Source organism: Salmo salar, chromosome 16 (genome assembly GCF_965601325.2).
Source record: "Salmo salar chromosome 16, fSalSal1, whole genome shotgun sequence".
Lineage (NCBI taxonomy): Eukaryota > Metazoa > Chordata > Actinopteri > Salmoniformes > Salmonidae > Salmo > Salmo salar.
In genome coordinates this window covers 46,742,148-46,766,500 of record NC_138306.1, presented here as the reverse complement: position 1 = coordinate 46,766,500, position 24,353 = coordinate 46,742,148, and the positions used below count along the sequence as shown (strand labels likewise).

At 42.1% G+C, this 24,353-nt stretch overlaps 2 protein-coding genes across 4 annotated transcripts; one reads left to right on the top strand and one right to left on the bottom strand.

The window, feature by feature from the left end:
- Positions 1–10,205: 10,205 nt before the first annotated feature.
- On the bottom strand, positions 10,206–11,977 carry LOC106574071 (immediate early response gene 5 protein). The gene has a single exon (XM_014149611.3). It carries the CDS (start codon positions 11,668–11,670, stop codon positions 10,759–10,761), a length of 912 nt encoding a protein of 303 aa, XP_014005086.2. The 5' UTR covers positions 11,671–11,977; the 3' UTR covers positions 10,206–10,758.
- A 2,983-nt stretch (positions 11,978–14,960) lies between these two features.
- LOC106574072 (syntaxin-6) lies at positions 14,961–24,245 on the top strand. 3 transcript variants are annotated; one of them, XM_014149612.3, is made up of 8 exons: positions 14,961–15,323; positions 15,885–16,054; positions 16,238–16,332; positions 16,596–16,658; positions 16,956–17,084; positions 20,064–20,170; positions 20,680–20,774; positions 21,581–24,245. In XM_014149612.3, exons 1-8 carry the CDS (start codon positions 15,289–15,291, stop codon positions 21,655–21,657), a joined length of 771 nt encoding a protein of 256 aa, XP_014005087.1. In that variant the 5' UTR covers positions 14,961–15,288; the 3' UTR covers positions 21,658–24,245. The 3 variants fall into 3 exon arrangements, with proteins under 3 accessions (XP_014005087.1, XP_014005088.1, XP_014005089.1); XM_014149613.3 differs by having other exon boundaries at positions 21,001–24,245; XM_014149614.3 differs by having other exon boundaries at positions 14,962–15,323; positions 20,952–24,245.
- The last annotated feature ends 108 nt before the right edge of the window (positions 24,246–24,353 follow it).

Here is a 24,353-nt window from a genome sequence, read left to right as displayed (position 1 = left end):
TGATTTGATTAGGTTGCGGCGTGGAGAGGGACGGAAACTAAACTGTTTGGTAGTCCCGTTCTGGTAGTCCCGTTCTGTGAGTTTGTGTGGCCTACCACATCCCGGCTGAGCCGTTGTTGCTCCTAGATGTTTCTACTTCATAATAACACCACTTACAGTTGACCACGGCAGCTCTAGCAGGGCAGAAATTTGACGAACTGACTTGTTGGAATGATGGCATCCTATGACGGTGCCACGTTGAAAGTCACTAAGCTCTTCAATAAGGCCATTCTACTGCCAATGTTTGTCTATGTTGATTGCATAGCTATGTGCTCAATTTTACACACCTGTCAGCAACGGGTGTGGCTGAAATAGACGATCCCACCAATTTGAAGGGGCATCCACATACTTTTGTATATATAGTGTGTGTGTAGTGTTGTTATTTGATGTGTTAATGCAGGACTCATCTGTGAAAGAGACATTGGTCTCAGCATGACTCCCAATCAAAAAAACATACATCATACTGAATGTCATGGTTATCTACCACTCTCTCTCTCTCTCTCACACACACACACACACACCACACACACACACACACACACACACACACACACACACACACACACACACACACACACACACACACACACACACACACACACACACACACACACTCGCTCTCTAATGTAATCTGTTTTGACAAATACCGCCATGAATAGGGACAACAGCCGTAGTTCACCAGAGTGAGTTGGTAGGGATTTGGAGGTACAGACAGAGCTGTACTGTATCTTAGAAGGTGTTGTTGTTTAATGATTTAAACGAGGCCAGCCCAGTCGTATTCCAGTAATATTCACCAATCTCCATATGGCATGTAGGCACAGGACCAGATTCAGGGCAGGGCTAGCATTACATCACTGTTGCTAAGTGCCATCTCACTGCTTTGTTTTTGTGTTTTGGCAAAGAGAGAGGAGCTAAACCGAAGAACAATGTGGGCTTCTAGAGCAGGCTGGACAATGACTGAAGACGGAATGTTTGATATAGAGTCAATGTGTATATTTTAGCATTATTTAGTAAGACACATTATTTTTACTGCATTGACAATGTGTGTCATACTCCTCTTATATAAATGACACAAATGATGTGTGTGTGCGCGCTTGCATATGCACGAGTGTGCATGCATGCGTCAAACTCCTCTCATATAATAAATGACACAAATAATTTTTGCAAACGGAAAAACACTTCTGAATGTGTGAGCGGTAGAGAGGTATGTACAGCATTTGAAAAGTGACCACCTCTGTTTGTTGACAGGACAGCTGCTGCCATTCGTTACTAGGCCACTCTGTTCTCCCTCCCTCCCGCTCGCGGCTTGTTATGTCTCCTTAGCAACACTACAGCTCTAAAACACTTCATTCACCACGCTACAAACAGCCGGGCCAACCTTGAATGATCCCCCTCTGTTTTAACACAGCGACTTGGATCCTCTCGCAGGAAACCGGTTGCTATTGTTCCTCATTATGATAGCAAGACACGAGACAGATAGTAAAACCTTATGTAACCTTTGACCCCTATAGGTAGCTTGGACTTTAGATGCGGGAATAGCGCATGGGAATGACACACCCTCTCTGACCTCTGCCTCTCGCTCCAAAGGTCAACTATGTCATCTCGACAGGGGATCTGTGTTGAGTCACAGAGAATGTACACCAACAATGTGAAGCAATCCAGTACAAGACTGATGCTATAACTAGAAATGATAAGGCTTGTTATGATAATGGATAGTTTGGATAATACATCTTCATAAGGAGTACATAAACAGTACATAAGCAGTACACAAGCAGAACAAAAATAAGTTCATAAGCAATACATAAATACTCATATATGTTCTTATATCAACAATCACTGTTCTTCCAATGCGAAACTGATAAGGCTTTTAGTCATCTCTAATGTGTTCTTTTATGTTTGGGAATATTTTATTTACCCAAAAAATAATGACTCGAATAAGTAATAACTATCCACGGACCAAAAATAAATATTAAGTAAATGAATAAGTAAATAATGAGTATAAATCGATCCAGAAAGGTGGAGATTCACGGAGAGGGATTGTCCCAGTCATAGAAACAGAATATCACTCCAGTTCTGTGGTCTTAGACGGTCCTCCACTAGATGGTCCTCCACTTTCAGCACTAGCATCTGGCATCCAATGCCGGGTCCAAAGCCGGGTCCAAAATGGCCACAAGGCAAACGTTCTACTACTGTGGCAGCAGGTAGCTTAGCGGTTAGAGCGTATCCTATGTATGTGACAATAAAACTTAACGTTTTTTTTTTACTAACCTTTCAACCACCCAAATATTGCAAACTTGTGATATCTGGCTGTCTGTTTGAGTGTTTATGTTGCTGATGTATACTGTATCTTATCACGGTTCATAAACTTTAAGTGATGCTGCACTTTCATTAGCTAAATGTATGTTTGTGTATGTTAAGTCAGTTAGGGAGCAAATGTGTGTCCAAACAAAGACAAACAGTTGTTGTTTCTATTTGAGGGGCAAACTCTGTGAACCCAGTCTGAGAATGCCGAGGGCCGAGTCTGTCTGACCTGCCAGTTGTTTCTACACCTCCATGAGGACAGATCTGCTTATCCTGACAACCCACATATCCACACTCCCACCCCCCAAAAAATAAAATGTAGGGTCTCTCATTTGTCTCCATCTGTAATGTCCTTCACCATGCTCTCTCCCTCTTCTCTTTTTCTCTTTTTTTTTGTCTGTCTCTGAACATGTCGCTGCTTGTGGAGAAAGCGGGGCCAGACACGGACTTGAGGAGTTCCTCTTTAACAGGAAACCTGAGATGCTAACCTCCTCCCCTGAGACCGCTGTAGACAGAGAACAGAACATGCAGCCAACACACTGTACTTAGGGCTGGCCATGAATGAGTGCGTTTCATGGGCTTTTCATGGGGGTTCAAAAGGAACTCTTCGCCTTGGCTTTCTTCACACCATATGTATGTATTTATATATCAACAACACACACATATATTTGGTTGTATCTATACATGAGGACATCCTGCAGCCTGCCAGCCAACCAACACCCCCTCTCACCACCCCTCTCTTCTTTCCCCTCTCCCTCTGACTGCCGCCGATTCAGGAAGCCCAACCCTGACACTGATCCCACACTGGCATTTTTCCCAGGATACCCCTCCCCCGTCACCGATCCCATTTTTTACCCCACCCTGACACCCCCCTCCCATACCCTCTCCTCCACCAGTTCCCAAGATAAACAAAGACCTCAGTTTGTCTGGCCTCTAATGGGGGTCACATAGCCGTGAATGGAGGGGCCAAATTGAGGAGGCTCTTTCTCTTCTTTTATAACAAAAGGAGGAACGGCAGAGTTGTCTTTGTGACGGCCCAAAGGGGGGTGGATGCATGGCTGTATTGTATACCTGCCAGCTTTAGTCTGACTTTTACTATTTGACTTTTAATACCTAGTAAAAATCTCAGAGATTGTTGGTACTAAATGTGAGATCATTAACATACTATAGGCTGATACAATACAGATCAACTGTAAACAGAGATAAGATTGTGGTTGTATTTGGAGTAACTGCTGGTTTATTGCTGGTATTTCTAGAACTCTGCAGCTTGTGGGAGAGTATTCTCAAAATGCTGTGTTGGTTGTGTTTTGGAAAGCTTTGATAGGGTTTTGCCCATTCCAGCACACACAGCATTGTTTCAATTGGACAATGACACCATTGAGCTTTGAAAAGAAGAGGAATTTCTTCTTCTATGTGTGTGTGTGTGTGTGTCAATCTCAAGGGTGTGTGTTGGAACAAGATGCATGAAGATAATGGCGCCAGAGGAGATGGCTGCCGTTTTACGATCTCCTAACCAATTGTGCTATTGTGTGTGTTTTTTCGCGTTATTTGTAACTTATTTTGTACATAATGTTTCTGCCACCGTGTGTTATGACCGAAAAGAGTTTATGGATATCAGGACAGTGATTACTCACCCCGTACTGGAGGAATACTTTTTCTTCAACGAGTCGGATGGGAAGGATTTACTTCAGACGCCTGACAAGGCCCTCATCCCCATCATTCGCACGAGAAAGAGACAGAGATATCGGGGATGAAGATCGGGGTGCCTTGAAAGGATTAGACACCGAGAGAGTAATCTCCCTTTACTATTGGTCCTATTAGCCAACGTACAATCAATTGAAAATAAAATAGACAAACAACGATCACGTATATCCTATCAATGGGACATTAAAAACTGTAATATCTTATGTTTCACCGAGTCCTGGCTGAACAACGACATGAATAACATACAGCTAGAGGGTTTTACGCTTTTTTGGCAGGATAGAACAGCGGCCTCTGGTAAGACAAGGGGTGTTGGTCTATGTATATTTGTAAACAACAGCTGGTGCACAAAATCTAAGGAAGTCTCAAGGTTTTGTTATCTCATGATAAGCTGTAGACCACACTATTTACCAAGAGAGTTTTCATCTATATTCTTCGTAGCTGTCTATTTACCACCACAAACCGATGCTGGTACTAAGACCATACTCAACGAGCAAACAGGAAAACGCTCATCCAGAGGCGGCGCTCCTAGTGGCCGGGGAGTTTAATGCAGGGAAATTGAAATCCGTTTTACCTCATTTCTATCAGCATGTTAAATGTGCAACCAAAGGGAAAAGAAACTGTAGACCAACTTTACTCCACACACAGAGACGCGTACAAAGCTCTCCCTCGCCCTCCATTTGGCAAATCTGACCATAATTCTATCCTCCTGATTCCTGCTTACAAGCAAAAACTAAAGCAGGAAGCACCAGTGACTCGATCAATAAGAAAGAGGTCAGATGAAGCAGATGCGCAGCTACAGGACAGTTTTGCTATCACAGAGTGGAACATGTTCCGGGATTCTTCCGATGGCATTGAGGAGTACACCACATCGGTCACTGGCTTCATCAATAAGTGATTCGATGACGTTGACCCCACAGTGACCGTAGGTACATACCCCAACCAGAAGCCATGGATTACAGGCAATATCGAAGAACCATCAAGCAGGCAAAGCGTCAATACAGGACTAAGATTGAATCTTACTACACCGGCTCCGACGCTCGTCGGATGTTGCAGGGCTTGCAAACTATTACAGACTACAAAGGGAAGCACAGCCACGAGCTGCCCAGTGACACGAGCCTACCAGACTAGCTAAATTACTTCTATGCTCGCTTCGAGGCAAGTAACACTAAAACATGCATGAGAGCATCAGCTCTTCCGGACGACTGTGTGATCACTCTCTCCGTAGCCGATGTGAGTAAAACCTTTACACAGGTCAACATCCACAAGGCCGCAGGGCCAGACGGATTACCAGGACGTGTGCTCCGAGGACGCGCTGACCAACTGGCAAGTGTCTTCACTGACATTTTCAACCTGTCCCTGACTGAGTCTGTAATACCAACATATTTCAAGCAGACCACCATAGAACACTAAGACCACCAGCAGAACACTAAGGTAACCTGCCTAAATGACCACCTTTGTAGCCATGAAGTGCTTTGAAAGGCTGGTCATGGCTCGCATCAACATCATTATCCCAGAAACCCTAGGCCCACTCCAATTTGCATACCGCCCCAACAGATCCACAGATGATGCAATCTCTATTGCACTCAACACTGCCCTTTCCCACCTAGACAAAAGGAACACCTATGTGAGAATGCTATTCATTGACTACAGCTCAGTGTTCAACACCATAGTGCCCTCAAAGCTCATCACTAAGCTAAGGACCCTGGGACTAAACACCTCCCTCTGCAACTAGATCCTGGATTTCCTGACGGGCCGCCCCCAGGTGGTAAGGGAAGGTAACGACACATCCGCCACGCTGATCCTCAACACGGGGGCCCCTCAGGGGTGTGTGCTCAGTCCCTCCTGTACTCCCTGTTCACCCATGACTGCATGGCCAGGCACGACTCCAACACTATCATCAAGTTCGCCGATGACACAAAAGTGGTAGGCCTGATCACCAATAACGATGAGACAGCCTACAGGGAGGAGGTCAGAGACCTGGCCATGTGGTGCCAGGACAACAACCTCTCCCTCAACGTGATCAAAACAAAGGAGATGATTGTGGACTACAGGAAAAGGATGACCGAGCACGCCCCCATTCTCATCGCCAGGGCTGTAGTGGAGCAGGTTGAGAGCTTCAAGTTCCTTGGTGTCTACATCACCAACAAACTATCATGGTCCAAACACACTAAGACAGTCGTGAAGAGGGCACGACAAAACCTATTCCCCCTCAGGAGACTGAAAAGATTCAGCATGGGTCCTCAGATTCTCAAAAGATTTTACAGCTGCACCATCGAGAGCATCCTGACCAGTTGCATCACCGCCTGGTATGGCAACTGCTCGGCCTCCGACCGTAAGGCACTACAGAGGGTAGTGCGTATGGCCCAGTACATCCCTGAGGCCAAGTTTCCTGCCATACAGGACCTCTTTGCCAGGCGGTGTCAGAGAAAGGCCCTAAAAATTGTCAAAGACTCCAGCCACACTAGTCATAGACTGTTCTCTCTGCTACTGCATGACAAGCGGTACCAGAGCGCCAAGTCTAAGCCAACAGGCTTCTTAACAGCTTCTACCCCCAAGCCATAAGACTCCTGAACAGCTAATCAAAGAGCTACCCAGACCCCTCTTTTACGCTGCTGCTACTCTCCGTTTATTATCTATGCATAGTCACTTTAACTCTACCTACATGTACATATTACCTCAATTACCTCAACTAACCGGTGCCCCCGCACATTGACTCTGTACCGGTATCCCCTTTATATTGCCTCGCTATTGATATTTTACTGCTGCTGTTTAATTATTTGTTACTTTATTTGTTATTTTCTATTTTTTACTTAACACTTATTTTTCTTAAAACTTCTTAAAGCATTTTGGTTAGGGGCTTGTAAGAAAGCATTTCACTGTAAGGTCTACTATACCTGTTGTATTCGGCGCATGTGACAAATAAAATTTGATTTGATTTGAGTATCAGGTGAGCTTTTAATTTGTCAAACACAGTGAAAGCATCGAACTTAGTAAACAAGGAAATATAGTTATTTGCAAATAACCATTAAGGTTGCAATAGACATGCAGGCAGTTTGATAAATGGATTCTTGGCCTTTGTATTTTGGCTTTGTTAAGAAGAGATATTCATCTTGCTGAGAGAATCTAGACTCTAGAGTTTGTTGGCTTTCCTCATTTCCTGATGATAAAGGGTTTATTGTAGCAGAACTTGCCTGGACATGTTTCAGGGCAGGTGATTGGCTGTGTGGATGCTGCTCTGGAGAGGTTTCAAATGAACTAGAGAAAAGACAGAGGGACTGTGACCTCTAACCCAACATGTCAGGGGTCAAAGCCCATCGATCTTCACATGCTATTCCTTCTCTACTGTATGTTGTAGCCTGCAGATATTTGGTTACTTTGCAGTCAAGTTAAAATGTTTTATTATTTGTGTGTTTGTATTGTATAGCTAGTAACATGAGCATTTCACTGCACCTGCTATAATGCCTACAAATCTGTCTTTACGACCAGTAAGCTTTGATTTTATATGTGTGTATTTCTGTTACAAAGCCTTTGGAGGTATGTTCCTAAATCATATTTAGGCTATTCTCATTGTAAGAATGTAGAAGGACCAGGGTAAAGTTTGTGGCGTTCTTTTTCACCAGCCCTCTCTCACACTAAAAGCTTGGTTGCAGATCCTGCTCGTTGGCACTGGGCCTACTGTGGCATTAGCTCAGTATCTCAATAAATGCTTTTAATCAAACCAACATTTCCCTTAAATTCCTCAAGTTTAGCCTGTACATTACAATCTCTCTCTCTCTCTCTCTCTCTCACACACACACACTTGCTCAGCAGAAAAGTGTTTCACAACTCACTTCTCTCCTCTCTCCCTTTCACTCCCTCTGTCTTTTTCCAGGAATCTGGAATTCTGGAAGTGGGGCCAATGAGTTTAAGAGTGTGATGGGTCGGACAGCTGCATGCGTTTAGCTTGGAAGGAGCCAGGCATGTACTCACATGTATGCAGCCATTCCTCTCTCTGTCCCAATACAGGGAATGGAGAGAGGATGAGTGCTTAGTAATCACATCACATGCAGATTAGTCATGAAACATAAACAGAAAAGAAAATCATTCCCACACCTGTAGAGATCCTTCATGCCTACTCGATCGCTCCGTCTCTCTTTCACGCATGCAAACACTTGCACTACTTTTCCTGAGAAAAAGGTGATGCAAATTATAATACTGTACCTAACCCTTTTCAAATTTCTACCATCTTATTAAGCCAATGTAATCAAGCCAATCTATGCCCGTGGCAAATAAACTACACATTTATGAAATAATCTTCATTCTGGTGTTCTTCAAGTCTTGCCCTGTGGATCCACAGGGTGTGCAAGCTTTTGTTCCAGCCCAGCACTAATAAGACACCTGATTCAACTGATCAAGGGCTTGATGATTTGTTGAGTCCGGTGTGGTACAGTAGCAATGGGCTGGATCAAAACCCCTGCACATCCCAGTACACTGCTCTCCGCCTCCCTTTCTCTCTCTGTTTGTGTTCTGCTGCATGCATGGCCAGCTGACTGGTAAGAGCCCTTGTCCTGGGACCGCTCTGTTAGCCTGCCTAGCCGAGATCCTTCTGCTGGATCTCCAGGGAGCGCCGGCTATTAATACCCAGTGTCCGTGTGAAAGAATGTGGACACAGGAGGTTAAATCTCACTTAAGCCCACGCTGCATTGGATCAATTTGGTGTTGGAAATATAACAATAATATTATTATTGATAAATGTATTGGATTGTTGAGGGAGCTAGCATATAGGCACTTCGCTGCACCTTTTATACCTGCTGGAAATTGTGTGTGACGAATAGATTTTTATTTGAAATATGTTTGGATATCCATGTAGTATCCATAACACACCTGCACCCTGTTCCTTAATAGTACCATGTTGTATACATTGAGATGTTGCAGGGATATAAGGGTTTTATCCTTTAATACCCACCATGTTGCACATTCATTTTAGACTGAGTCTATGGTCATGCCCACAAGTGTACAGTACTGTAGTGAGTTTATGAAAACAGTTCTCCTGTAGGTTTGTTGAGTTGACATCTGGCCTTCTGTGTGGAAAGAATTTGAGCTAGTCACTTTAATTTTATTTAACTGGGCAAGTCAGTTAAGAACAAATTCTTATTTACAATGACAGCCTACACTGGCCAAACCCTCCCCTAACGACGCTGGGCCAATTGTGCACCGCCCTATGGGGCTCTCGAACACGGCCGGTTGTGATACAGTCCGGGATCGAACCACGGATCTGTAGTGACATCTCCAGCACTGCAATGCAGTGCCTTAGAGCACTGTGCCACTCGGTCCCACCAAATATTACCTCATTGACATTGAAGTGTAAAATTAAGTGTTCAAGTTGAACAAGCAGTGGTGTGGTTTAGATGGTTCAAGTTGGTAAGAGAATAGTTTAGGTAACACTACAATTGATTCCTGGCCACATATAATTTAGGTTAAAAGCACAGCTATTAGTTTACCTACACGTTGAACAGCACAAGCCAGGATAAGCTTTAACATGAGGCTAGAGTAGAAACTTGACACTGCATAGCAGACATGCCTGTAGACACAATGCAAATGGATTACAGCGTAGAGTAAAAACGTGTTTGACACCGACATTCAGGAATACTTTTCCGTATCTTGACAAATAGTTTGGCCCTCCCTGCTGAGCTATAAAAGTGATGTATGTTGAGATGTTGCAAAATGATCAGACCAGTGCTGGTTATGTCACCGACATAGGGTCTTCTGTACACATCCACATGATGCTTAGCAACAGCTGCTCTATCAAGATCAAAACATTAATTTCTCTAGCAACACCACTGTAAGAATGGGCACAATGGAGCCAGAGCATCTAAAAGCTGTAAACCTAAATTGACTGATGATCACTAGTTGGGCTTATTTAACCATGTTGGACTGGCTTTGAGAAATACATCAAATCTATTTAATGGCAATGTATGGTTAAATGACTGGAATTGTTTGATTAATTTTATATTACTTGAAGGGTCACAATACACCTGCATATGATAATGTATCATAAATACTGTGAAGTTGTCTACAGTACAAATGGTATCCTACTGCTCACATTTGGCCACTGTCCGTGTAGCAACACTTGCTGCATTATGTACAAACCAACACCCATGAAAAGAGCACAGAAAAGTGAATTGTTAGACAATGTTTTAATACGTGAGCATCACGCAATTATCATAATCCATGGCAGATACCAAAATACATAGATTGATTAGGACATGGGAAAACAGTATTTACAGGCACACTATTACAAATGTACAAGTCTTTATAAAACAAAGACACTGTAGTGACCAGCAAATTCACAACAGATTGCGTTAGCATTGAGTCACATTCAGTCCCATAATATTATCCACGTTAAAAAGGATAACGTTACATTTTACCAATTGATACTTGGCGCTTTTGGTACAATGTAGACGACTTGTGTAGAAGCACGTTTCAAAGTGTTGACTATCAAGAGCCCGTCGTTAACATTTGTATCACTTCTTAAAGCACCTCTCGAACATTCTTTCAAGAGATGTTCCATGTAAATAGTACAGTAGGCCGTAGGCTCTCACTATGATGTTTGGGGAACTCCAATTTTACGAGGTACTCAGTCCACCACGTGTTTGTGGGGGTCGTCGATGGAACTTTGCTTCATGTTCCAGCTTTATTAATATCCCCAAGAGGTCAAAACCACAGTTTCAATGTTTAAAAAGCGACAATTGCGGTACTCCAAGGGTTGAGATTTTTTAACATTTGATCACAACAGATTTGTCCTGGGTCACTGTCCTCTGCCTCGGAATCGGGCTGCGATCCGTCTTCACTACTCAAGAGTCCAGAAAAACTGGAACCGAATATTGTTATCAAACTCGAGACATTGGTGGTGTCCATTTCTTCGGTTTCCGCTTTCTTTTCGTCGTTTTTAGAAATGTGAGTCGGGGACATGACTTTCGTTCTTTTCGGCAGGGAGTCTGTGAGTTCAGACTCGTAGGCACTCCGTTTCCTGTTAGTGCAGCTATGGGGCACTATGGGCTCGTGCGAATTTTCCTCCACTGATTCACTGTCGTCCGTCTGGCAGTCCTTCGGCGTCTCTGTGGCCTGTTTTGGATTACTCGGAGGGGGACCACTAACACAGTTGGATGAGATAGTAGTAACAACATTGGAGACCTCACATGTAGGACTAGCCTCTGGGTTCTCTTCCGGTGTTTTCAGTTCGCTGCATCCTGAATCCAAAACTCCATTTTCGGCGTGATCTTGATCACCACTCGCTTCAGATTCAAAGACCTGTGCCGCGTGGGATTCGACCACATTGCTGGGCTCCTGCTTGTCCACGGCCACTTCACCTTCCCCGTCTGATTCAGGCAGGCTCTCTGTCGAACCGGGGACCAATTTGTCTTGTTCTGAGTCCATATACTCTCCCTCACACCACGCTCTTGCTTGCTGAGCACTCAGGCATATCCCGCCGTAGTAGTCACGAAGGTATACTTGCCGGGCACTCCGTAGAACCAGGGAGACCAGTAGATTTTTGTGTAGTTTGATCCCACCACGTTGAACTCTGGAGTTGTAAATCTTCCCCAGTGAAATACTCATAATCCGATGCGCCTCAACTTTATACTCCATGATTAAACACCGAGGTTGTAAAGCAAAAGCACTAAGTCTCCCGTGTTTCAGTTCTTGTGGAAACACAAATGGTTAAAAGTAGCCTAATCCTCAAATCCCCGACGGAGTTGTTTGTCCTATAACGTAGCGACTAATTGCTTCCAACTGGTACTGAATTCTCAACAGTGACGTAACTGCTTGTTTGTTTTAGAAACAGACATTTGATAAACGCAAGATGTGCTTCATCGTTTCAATGGGTGTATGGGTCTAAGAAATTAAAGGGTCGCCCTAATCAACAGCTGAGCATTGAGAAGAATGGAACTGTTTCTAGTTTTAACACTACTTTATACCCTAACGTAATAACTACGCCATCCAATGAAAACACATGTCGTCTTCACCATTCCTACGAATTCCGCCCCGCCAAATTCATATGGACCAATGGGCGTGCTCTAAAAGGAGAAATATAATTTGAATACACACGTGGGAGAGTGATTTAAAGACGTAAGCACACGTTTAAAACACTGGTGGGAATTGCTATCTAAAAAAAAAGTGCAGATAAACTATAGTTTATTATAGTGTAGGCTACTCATGTATATTTCACAATAAGAATGCGTGTATTGTATAATTACATTTTTTTTTTAATTCTATCAATTAATATAGGCTATTTTACCCTTGTCCTAAATGTTTCCAGTTATCATACCATTAACACCAGAAATAAGTTTAGAGAAATGTATTCTGTATTCTCTCCAACCAAAATTTTAGTCGAGTCTTTTAGCTAGAACAAAAACACTAATCCACACAGTTGTTTTCTGGTCTAATGCCCGTGTCCCCTTTCAGAGTATGTATATTTTATTTTGATGGCTGACTTCCTGGGCTGATGTAATGCTTGGACTTTTTTTCAGCCAGGTCACATGATGCTTTTGTGCTGCGTCTTGGCAATGGCTTAACGCTATAGAATGGAACCATTAGAAGGTGGGGAGGGGTAGTGGTGTTTTGTTTCAGGAGACTGTTTGGTATGTGGGATGAGGGGCGTAGTAACGCCTCAGGCACTGAGATGCAGTGCCTTTGACCACTTCTCCCCTCGGGAGCCCTTCTTGAGCCTATAGCTCAGTAAGAATGTGATGATTTGTCAAGTCATTGTGTGGGTCATAATTTGCATGATGTTTGTGTTTTTAAAAAAAAGCATGCCCCTGGGCTACTTTAAAGAAGGATTTCCCCATTTTGGCATGTTGAATAATTATCTAATTGATTAAGGATTGTTTATTTGTATTAATGCTTTTTAATCACAAATATTGAACACAAAGGCCCCTTTCAGACTGTGCTCGAGTTTGAGATCGACTACTGCAGTCAGTAAACTGACTGATCCTCAAATGATAATGAGCCAAATTCCCAACCTGGCCCTTTTCAAGCATGGCCACCTAATCATCCCACTGATTCCCAATTGGCATATATCACTCCTCACCTCTCTATTTTGTGATTTAGGTCACATACACGTGTTCAGCAGATGTTATTGCGAGTGTTGCAAAATGCTTGTGCTTCTAGTTCCGACAGTGCAGCAATATCTAACAAGTAATATCTAACAATTCCACAACAACTACCTAATACACGCAAATCTAAGTAAAGGAATGGAATAAGAACATATAAATATATGGATGAGCAATTTCAGAGCGGCATAGACTAAGATGCAATAGATAGTATAGAATAGTAAATACATATGTATATACATATGAGAGGAGTAATGCAAAATATGTAAACATTATTAAAGTGACATTATTAAAGTGAATAGTGTTTCATTTATAAAAGTAGCCAATGATTTCAAGTCTGTATGTAGGCAGCAGCCTCTCTGTGCTAGTGATGGATATTTAACAGTCTGATAGCCTTCAGATATAAGCTGTTTTTCAGTCTCTCTGTCCTAGCTTTGATGCACCTGTACTGACCTCGCCTTTTGGATGATAGCGGGGTGAACAGGCAGTGGCTCAGGTGGTTGTTTTCCTTGATGATCTTTTTGGCTTTCCCATTCCCTAGATGATGACTAAAAACCTGGGTTCTTATAGAGCCCCACAGTGGAGGTGTCATAATACCCATAAAACCTAGCAGTCAAAATGGTTCCAATAGTTTTTTCACCATTAATTTTTCCCATAGATGATTTTAGAAACACTTAAAATAATGTCTGTGTTTCGTGTAGGCTTACCATGGTGTTTTAATAAACATGTAAATCTCTCTCGGACAAGAGGACTTTTGTTTGTTTTTGCTGTTCTCCAATTGACATTTTAGAGTTTTTTAGTTGTGTAGAAGTACAGTAAACTAGTGGGTGTATTTCTACCAAACCCACTTTGCCATACCCTAGGTTTAGCTGAACTGACGCCATTGTCCCCCACCACACCCCCATCTGCGAATAAAACGCAGCCCTCCCAGCCCAAACTACTTCCCGCAACTATGGATTGTATAGTTTCATGAGTTAAGAAACAGATTGATGTTATATCATAATGTGACCATCAAGGCAAAACCCAAGCCAACATTTTTGATTGAAACAATCATCTAAATGTCCGTACAGCCTCTTTATGTGCAGGTGAAGCAGTTGTAGCTGGAGAAGTTATATGGGTTCAGTGCCTTGCTCAAGTGCACGTCTGGAGATATACTGAACACAAATAAACGCAACATGCAACAATTTCAAAGATTTTACTGAGTTACAGTTCATATAAGGAAATCCGTCAATTGAAATAAATAAATTAGGCCATAATCTACAGATTTCACATGAATGGGCAAGGGTGCAGCCATGGGTGGGCCTGGGAGGGCATAGGCCCACCCACTGGGGAGCCAGGCCCAGCCAATCAGATTGAAATTTTCCCCACAAAAGGGTTTTATCACAGACAGAAATACTCCTCAGCACTCCCTCAGACAATCCCACAATTGAAGAAGCCAGATGTGGAGGTCCTAGGCTGGCGTGGTCTTAGGCTGGCAACAGCTCTTTTGGACATTCCTGCAGTCAGCATGCCAATTGCACAATCCCTCAAAACTTGAGACATCTTGATATTGTGTTGTGTGACAAAACTGCACATTTTGGAGTGGCCTTTTATTGTAAACCAGGAGAAATGCTCACTAACAGGGATGTAAACAAATTTGTGAAAAATTTGAGAGAAATAAGCTTTTTGTGTGTTTGGAACATTTCTGGGATATTTTATTTCAGCCCATGAAACATGGGACCAACACTTTACATGTTGCGTTTATATTTTTGTTTAGTATAGCACCCTTTAGTTACCAGTGCCCCACCAGATTATCCCATTACCTGTGATATGAACCAGTGACCCTCCGGTTGATGGCCCGCTACCTGCTGAAGGTTGTTTATTATCTAAGCCTACGTGTAACGAGTGATGATTAGATAGCTTTAAATATAAATACTTCTGGTTGTTCACATTACATATCTAAATAGTTCAGAAACCAGTCACCAAATAATACACTGATCTTCGAACCGGAAGAAATTTCGTGGGGTCATGGAAGCTTTTGGACGTTTTCTGTCGGATGCCCGCATGTAAACAAAACCTCTTGTTTTGTTGGTGTAAGACAATCAACAGGTCATGCATGCCTCTCAAGGGGGTACGAATTTGAAACATTAGTATTGCAGTAAATTATTGAGCAAAAATGTCTATGGAAGATCCGTTTTTCGTCGTCAAATGGTAAGTAGCTAAACCAGCTTCAACCGTGTAACGTTAGCTAGCTAACGTTATATTGTATTCCATCAAGCCTGGCTTTAGCAAGGATGGCTAACGCTAGCTAACTAGCTTGTAACAAATGGGATTTGTTGAAGCTATTCGTCTAGGAAATTGCATTCGTATTTGACAGCCATTGTCACAATGATGAGAGGCATATGATAGCATTTTGTGGCGTTTGTCTAAACGGGTTGGATATACAGCTAGCATTATAGTTATAGCTAGCATGTTTAGCTAACGGGTAACTCGCTGTCGCAGTAAACAACGTTTAGCTTGTTAGCTACTGTACAATGTATGATTTGTTAAAGACAGAAAGCTATGGCAAATTGTTATTTACAGTTTGTAACTATCTATATCAGTAGCTGTATTAATGATGTTGTATGTGTGGTTATGTTAATTAATATGCCACTGTAATGTTATGTCTTGCCAGCTACCTTTGATATACACAGTATTGCATTTCTATGTGATTTAACTAGATATATATAATATAGATACATGCACTTTATTATTGACTCTCCTAATCTCCAGTGAGGTCCAGAAGGCGGTGAACACTGCCCAAGGGTTGTACCAGAGATGGAGCGAGTTGCTACAGGATCCCAGTGGTACTTCCAAGGAGGAGGTGGACTGGACCACCAATGAGTTGAGAAACAGTCTGCGGTCCATCGAATGGGACCTGGAGGATCTCGATGAGACCATCAATATCCTTCCAACATAAAATGTAAATTAGTTTAACTTGCACATGTATTGGTTTATCAAAACAAATACAGTACTTCCTCCAATTGTAGTAGAGTTCAGTCTTCATAGAGAATAACATATAATGGATTGTCATGTCTTTGGTGCATGTTAGTGTTGAATAGGCTATTCCTTAACAGTGAATGCAAGTATTGTTGAATCAAACCCTAAGAAGTTCAATCTGGACGCAGTGGAGCTGACCAAACGGAAAGGCTTCATCACAAGCACTAGACAAACTGTTAAGGTGAGTCAGGCCTGAGGCACACGGGCTTGGAAGGAATCCGGTTGAACTTGAAGTATCCATCACACAAAAATATGACCGCAAGCAGCAGTAACACTTACAATAATAGGGTTCCTGCACCTTCTGTCCTAAAGGTCAAATTTAAAAAGGACCCCTAATTAGAGCTGTTGTGTTTTGTAATAGCCATTAATGATATGATGGCTGATGCATGGTGTATGCCTTTGTTATTACATTTGTATTCATTTCTTTGCTGTTTTCTATTTCAGGAAATGAAAGACCACATGTCCAGTCCAACGGCCTTAGCCATGTCAGACAAGAAAAATAGACAGGTGTGTGTAGCTCTGTATAACTATTGGACTAAGATCTTACTGAACTATTTGCGTGTAATGGTGCAGTATGATGGAATGCACTTGTCAAACATGTAGCACATTTTAAAGCAGCAGGTTGCGTACGGCTTTGTCGGATTGTTAACACTGCAAACATCCTCCATTAACATAGGTCAGAGAATAAGTGCCATTTGTATTGGCTGGATCCTTGCACAGAAGACTCTTCCTCACCATTGTAGTTGAGCGACCATACTTCAGCAGATCTCATATGTAATAATTTCTACTCTACTTCTCCACCAGGCTCTGTTAGGGAACAGTGGCTCTCAAGGCCCAATCTGGCAACCAGGTCCTGACAAATACACCCGTCTGGACCAAGAGCTACGTACGGCCAACTCCATGTTCATTGATGAGCAGCAGACCCAGCAGCAGGTATAGTTAATAGAAATCTTTCACTCATTCTTATGAGTTTGATATCGACTATTGCTGATTGCTGTACTTATTACTATGTGCTGGATTTTACATTGTTTTGGCAAATTAATAATTTTTCCTCCTTTGTGTGACATCAAATGAAAAAAATTGGCACAGGCACCGAATACTTCAAATGTAGACCTTACTGTGACATGCTTACTTACAAGCCTTTAACCAACAATGCAGTTCAAAAAATCGAGTTAAGAAAATATTTACTAAATAAACTAAAGTAAAAAGTTGCACAATAAAATAACAATAATGAGGCTATATACAGGGGGTACTGGTACCGAGTCAATGTGCGGGGGTACAGGTTAGTCGAGGTAATTTGTACATCTAGGTAAGGGTGAAGTGACTGCATAGTTAATAAACAGCGAGTAGCAGCAGTGTAAAAACAAAGGGGGGGGGGGGGGGGGTCAATGTTAATAGTCGGGGTGGCCATTTGATTAATTGTTCAGCAGTCTTATGGCTGGGGGGTAGAAGCTGTTAGGGAGCCTTTTGGACCTAGACTTAGCGCTCCGGTACCGCTTGCCGTGCGGTAGCAGAGAGAACAGTCTATGACTTGGGTGACTGGAGTAGAGGTCGACCGATTAATCGGAATGGCCAATTTAACTTCTATGGGCTAGGTGGGACGTTTGCGTCCCACCCTAGTCAACAGCCAGTGGAATCACGTGGCGCGAAATACAAATACCTAAAAAATGCTATAACTTCAATTTCTCAAACATATGACTATTTTACACCATTTTAAAGACAAGACTCTCGTTAATCTAACCACATTGTCCGATTTCAAAAAAGCTTTACAGCGAAAGCAAAACATTAGATTATGTCAGGAGAGTACCCTGCCAAAAATAATAACACAGCCATTTTCAAAGCAAGCATATATGTCACAAAAACCAAAACCACAGCTAAATGCAGCACTAACCTTTGATGATCTTCATCAGATGACACTCCTAGGACATTATGTTATACAATACATGCATGTTTTGTTCAATCAAGTTCATATTTATATCAAAAACCAGATTTTTACATTAGCATGTGATGTTCAGAACTAGCATACCCACCGAAAACTTCCGGTGAATTTACTAAATTACTCATGATAAACGTTGACAAAATACATAACAATTATTTTAAGAATTATAGATACAGAACTCCTTTATGCAAACGCTATGTCAGATTTTAAAATAGCTTTTCGGCGAAAGCACATTTTGCAATATTCTGAGTACATAGCTCGGCCATCACAGGCTAGCTAATTTGACACCCACCTGGTTTGGGGTCACTAAACTCAGAATTACTATTAGAAAAATTGTATTACCTTTGCTGTTCTTCGTCAGAATGCACTCCCAGGACTTCTACTTCAACAACAAATGTTATTTTGGTTTCAAATAATGATAGTTTCCAGATTCGAGCATATTAATGACCAAAGGCTCATATTTCTGTGTGTTATTATATTATAATTAAGTCTATGATTTGATATTTCATAGAGCAGTCTGACTGAGCGATGGTAGGCAGCAGCAGGCTCGTAAGCATTCATTCAAACAGCACCTTCATTGCGCTGTTTATGACTTCAAGCCTATCAACTCCCAAGATTATGCTGGTGTAACCGATGTGAAATGGTTAGCTAGTTAGCTGGGTGCGCGCTAATAGCGTTTCAAATGTCACTTGCTCTGAGACTTGGGAGTGGTTGTTCCCCTTGCTCTCCATGGGTAACGCTGCTTCGAGGGTGGCTGTTGTCGATGTGTTCCTGGTTCGAGCCTAGGTAGGAGCGAGGAGAGGGACGGAAGCTATTCTGTTACACTGGCAATACTAAAGTGCCTATAAGAACATCCAATAGTCAAAGGTATATGAAATACAAATCGTATAGAGAGAAATAGTCCTATAATTCCTATAATAACTACAACCTAAATCTTCTTACCTGGGAATATTGAAGACTCATGTTAAAAGGAACCACCAGCTTTCATATGTTCTCATGTTCTGAGCAAGGAACTTAAACGTTAGCTTTTTTACATGGCACATATTGTACTTTTACTTTCTTCTCCAACACTTTGTTTTTGCATTATTTAAACCAAATTGAACATGTTTCATTATTTATTTGAGGCTAAATTGATAGTATTTATGTATTATATTAAGTTAAAATAAGTGTTCATTCAGTGTTGTTGTAATTGTCATTATTACAAATAAAAAGTTGTTAAAAATCGGCCGATTAATCGGTATCGGCTTTTTTGGTCCTCCAATAATCGGCATTGGCGTTGAAAAATCATAATCGGTCGACCTCTAGACTGGAGTCTTAGAAACAATTTTTTGGGCCTTCCTCTGCCACCGCCTATTTATATAGGTCCTGGATGGCAGGAAGCTGCACTACCCTTTGTAGCGCCTTAGGGTCAGACGCCGAGTAGTTGCCATACCAGGCAGTGATGCAACCGGTCAGGATGCTCTCTAAGGTGCAACTGTAGAACTTTGAGGATCTGGGGACTCATGCCAAATCTTTTCAGTCTCCCGAGGGGGAAAAGGTGTTGTCGTGCTCTCTTCACGACTGTCTTGGTGTGTTTGGACCATAATAGTTTGTTGGTGATGTTGACACCAAGGAACTTGAAACTCTCAACCCGCTCCACTACAGCCCCCTCAATGTTAATGGGGGCCTGTTTCGGCCCTCCTTCACCTGTTGTCCACGATCAGCTCCTTTGTCTTGCTCACATTGAGGGAGAGGTTGTTGTCCTGGCATCTCTGACCTCCTCCCTATAGACTCATCTTTGTCGGTGATCAAGCCTACCACTGTTGTCGCCAGCAAACTTAATGATGGTGACTTAAGACATCGGCATTGACGTGTGTGTGTGTGTGTGTGTGTGTGTGTGTGTGTGTGTGTGTGTGTGTGTGTGTGTGTGTGTGTGTGTGTGTGTGTGTGTGTGTGTGTGTGTGTGTGTGTGTGTGTGTGTGTGTGTGTGTCAGCTCATGGCAGAGCAGCAGGATGACCAGCTGGAGCTGGTGTCTGGGACCATCGGGGTGCTGAAGAACATGTCTGAGAGGATTGGTATGGAGCTGGATGAACAGACCGTGTACGTACACAGCCACAGCAACAATAATCAATAACAGGGTTTCAGATCTGCAAAGATAATCAGGTGCTGTATGTATCAAGCGTTTCTGACATGGAGTGCTGATTTAAAGATGGAGTTCACAGTAGGGAAATGGCGTCACTGTGCCCCACCGCCGTTGTTTTGATTTTGTTTTATTGACGAAGCATGGGTGAGGAGCATTGCGCCACATGGTAAAAAATGTCAGTCCATTTTCTGCTGTTCTATCGTGGTGCAGTGATGTCTGAGGGAATGCACTGTTTTATTGTTTGCAATAACTTTATTTGTTGTAATATCGCAAATGGACGTGGTAGTTTCACTATTAAGGAGTCCATCTTTAAGATCAGTTTTGACTTTTAGATTATCATGAATAATGTTATATGCAGACGGGGGGGACATGATCCTAGATCAGCACTCCTACTCTGAGACATTTTGTCAATACAGGTATATATCTTTCCTGGTATCTACAATGCAGCATCTCTTCTCTCTTGCAGGATGCTGGATGACTTCTCCAATGAGATGGAAGGTACCCACTCCAGACTAGACAATGTCATGAAGAAGCTGGCCAAGGTCTCCAACATGAACACCGGTGAGTAATACAACAGTTTCTTTAGTCACCACTTTCTACCTTGAGGAAGAATACACTTCAAAGTTCAGGAGCCATCTCCGCTACTGCAAATTATCAAAGTCTGCAACTTACAGAGGTTACCGAGGTGGCAGTATGGTATTATTGTCGATGTCTTTTGATGATCTTTAATATGTCCAGGTCACTGATGTATGGATGGTCATTAAAGATGATATATGCTTTACTTGAGAGTGGAGGCTTCCTGCTGAAGGGAACGTCTGTGCCAGATGACCTGGAGTCATAAAGTGTCACGGCTGGAGAGGAAGGAAAAGTACCTCCCCACACCCCAACAAATGGTGGCACCTCCTTATAAGGAAACACCCTCAGGAAGCTTTCAACAGGAAGAACTTGGGAGACAGGGAGTCAAATGAAATCTGGCCCTTTTTTTGGTCAGGATATCCTGCCGGTACTTTCCCCCCAGCCCCTAGACAATGTGCCTGCCGGTACTTTCCCCCCGGCCCCTAGACAATGTTCTTAGGGTTTTATATTGTATTATTTCCCCGCTATTTTTTTTTCTTCCTTTGCAACATGCCACTCCAGTTGCAACTTTAAAATATGATTGTTTCAGGTTGGAAGACATGATAGCCTTCATAGAACATAAAATCCTCACAATTGTATGTATTTGGACCTTTCATGCCTTAATATGTCTGAAATAATTTTGTTGTATTTTACATTTTTATTTACATTAAAAAAAACTGCCGATCAATTGCTCCTCCCGTTGTTTGATACAGTTCACCCTCCTCCTCTTTCTCTCTTCCCTTCTCTTGCAGACCGCCGACAGTGGTGTGCTATCGGCATTCTACTGGCCATTCTGTTTGTGGTCGTTATGCTGCTCTTCATCCTATGATGACCGTCCACCACCACAACAACACTCCCACCCCAGTCTCCGTTTGACCATAGGGATGGACTTTACATGGGGCTTGGGAAAACATCAAGGTTTCCATTGACATAGGGAAATGGCTATCTACCCCAACCCTCTTTTTACTACATACTGCTGAATATACAGCGATTCTTCTGTAGCTGGTGCAAGTTTCCTCTCAAGCAACATTCTCAGTCGTCATTTTAGCACTAAACTTAAACCTTCCTTGGCATCTCTATGTAGGATTTGGCCCTATGTGAATACTAGGCCTCAAAATATTTTCCGGAAACCCATTTGAGGTAAACCAGGGTGTAACCAGGGTCGGTGCATACTCCTTGTGACATTTTAGTGTTAATATTCAGAGAATAATGTATGAAGAAGACTCCACTCCGCTTATCTAATCGTTAGTGTTTTTATTGAAAGGGGCTTGTCTATCGTTTCTCGCTGGGAAAAACCCCTACGTCTACCTGATGCACTGACGGCATAAAACGTTTATATGGATATATTAAACTGTGTATATATAATCGTAATTGAAACAAAACACTGGAGTTCCCTAACAAGGAAAATAATATATATTGCTAAGCGGGTATACATATCACTAACCACACTAAAATGGTTCAACTTAATGTGTTATTATATATATTTTCTTAGTCTATGTTCTTTCCTTTTGTACTATATGTATTTTGGGGTGTTGGCTTATACACGATCAACAGGTGTTTAACACTCGCCTGGAAGATCAAGTCGCTGCCTGCAATACTGAATGTATTGGAGCAAATCCATAGACATCTGGAACAGGGCTCAATCCTGAATTTATGTGTCTAACGTGAGCAGTCTTGTACGTAAAGTGGCATGATCTAGAAGTCCTTCGCCCACATGTCTATATGTTTGGTATCTTTCAGTCCGACAACATTTCACCATGAGGGCCATTCTAAAGACTTCAATACTTGCTTATGAACTGTGTGTGACACCCCCAGGTGTACTTGAAGCTAGCATGTCAACAGACCTAAGGTTGTTAATCTCAGCGACTAAGGGTCATGCATTTGTTTTGGAATGTGGTTATGTGGTTTTTAGAAGGCCCTTATACCAAAGGCTTGTGTTAAAAAAAGCGCTAATTGAGAAGCCTGACCTGTGTTGTGGTTTATCAGTGTTACAGGAACCCTGTTGTAATAATGATTCATGGGGGAAATCGGCTGACTGTCATGCCAGGGTCAAAACAATTTGCAACAGAAAAGTAATGTTTTATTTCAGTCAGCAGTCAGCTTTCTTCTGTTTGGTGCTTAATGAATACAGCCCTGGTAGTTGCGATAAGACAGACTGAGAACAGAGATCTGCATAACCAGTGCTGTCTGCTGATACTGTAGTAGGCTGATGCTGTATGTTATGCTAGGGCTGGAAACGTCATTTTGGTCTTGCTTCCCTGTACCTCGCCCCTACCTGGGGTTCCAGGATAAGTCGTAAATTGAGGGTTGAATGAATCTGCTCTCAGTGCTCGCAGAAACCTGGTAACAGTTTGATTTGAATAGGCCTCAACTCATTTGAGGACTTGATATGAACGTAATACATTAATTGACTATTTTAGGTTGTACCACCTCAATCCGCAAGTGACAGTAAATCAAGACAGTCAAGTAATGCAATACACCAGAATGATAAGGGTCATGTGATGGTACTACTATATGAAATATAATGGACACTAGTGATCAAATCTGACTTCTGAAAACACTCCACTATCTTCTTTCAAAGGTTTTATGAAGTTAGAAAGAAATATTGTATGTCAATTGTTTTTATTTGTTGTTTATTTATTATTTCATGATGGTTAGTTAACACAAGTTTACTGTAATAGGAATACAGTATTGCATTTATAGTGTATATGACATCATTACGTAGAAAACATTTACTAACATGTTTTCTTTTTCAAATGGTCTCTTTTTTTAAGCGTCCACACATTTTCAGCAGAGTTATATCTGGTCGAAAGGGTGTGACTTGGTTGAAAATATTGGCATTTATTTCAGATTATGGATATTTTGAAAGCATGACAATGATCCAGGCAATGATGTACCATCTCAAAATCACTTGTCAGTCACATTTGTTGAAGTTGCAAGTGATTGTGATGCTGTATTACGATACAAAGTACCCTTAATATTAAATACTGTACTTAATGCACAACAAAGTCACTGGTGATAGCTGGATGAGACCTATTTGGTATATGTGATAATAAATAGTACTGTTTGTGGAGAATGGGTACAGTCCATGACATTGGAAGTCATGATGAGTGTTTGATTGGGTCAAACAACTGAGTTCCCAGAGAGGAGGAGGCGAAGCGAGAGGTTTCACTCGCCAAAATCTGATTTAAGCTTGTCGCCCGCCTTTGGGACAACGACTGCCATTTTTAGGGCAGAGACATAAGCATGATCTCGTCATCATATACAGATCTCTGGTGTTCCTCTTACTTGTTAGTGTAGTCATGCGTCTGGAGTGTATGAAAATGCTTTTTACCCTTGAACTTTGACATGTCATCGTATCATGGCTGTGCGTCTGTCCTGAAAATAAAACAGCAAGCAGGATGCTGCGAAGATTCACTATGTTTCAGCTCATTTCAATTACATATGAATGATGTGCTCAATTTGCCTGATTCTCTTGTGTTTTTAGAAGGGTCTACAGCTCTTGATGGAAACCGATACTAGCCA

What these genes read in the sequence shown, in the direction of transcription:
- LOC106574071 (XM_014149611.3), bottom strand. Translation starts at nt 11,670, where the DNA reads ATGGAGTATAAAGTTGAGGCGCATCGGATTATGAGTATTTCACTGGGG.
- LOC106574072 (XM_014149612.3), top strand. Translation starts at nt 15,289, where the DNA reads ATGTCTATGGAAGATCCGTTTTTCGTCGTCAAATG. An exon ending in CAGACAAGAAAAATAGACAG is followed by an intron (nt 16,659 to 16,955) that starts GTGTGTGTAGCT and finishes CTTCTCCACCAG; the next exon opens with GCTCTGTTAGGGAACAGTGG. An exon ending in GAGCTGGATGAACAGACCGT is followed by an intron (nt 20,171 to 20,679) that starts GTACGTACACAG and finishes TCTCTCTTGCAG; the next exon opens with GATGCTGGATGACTTCTCCA.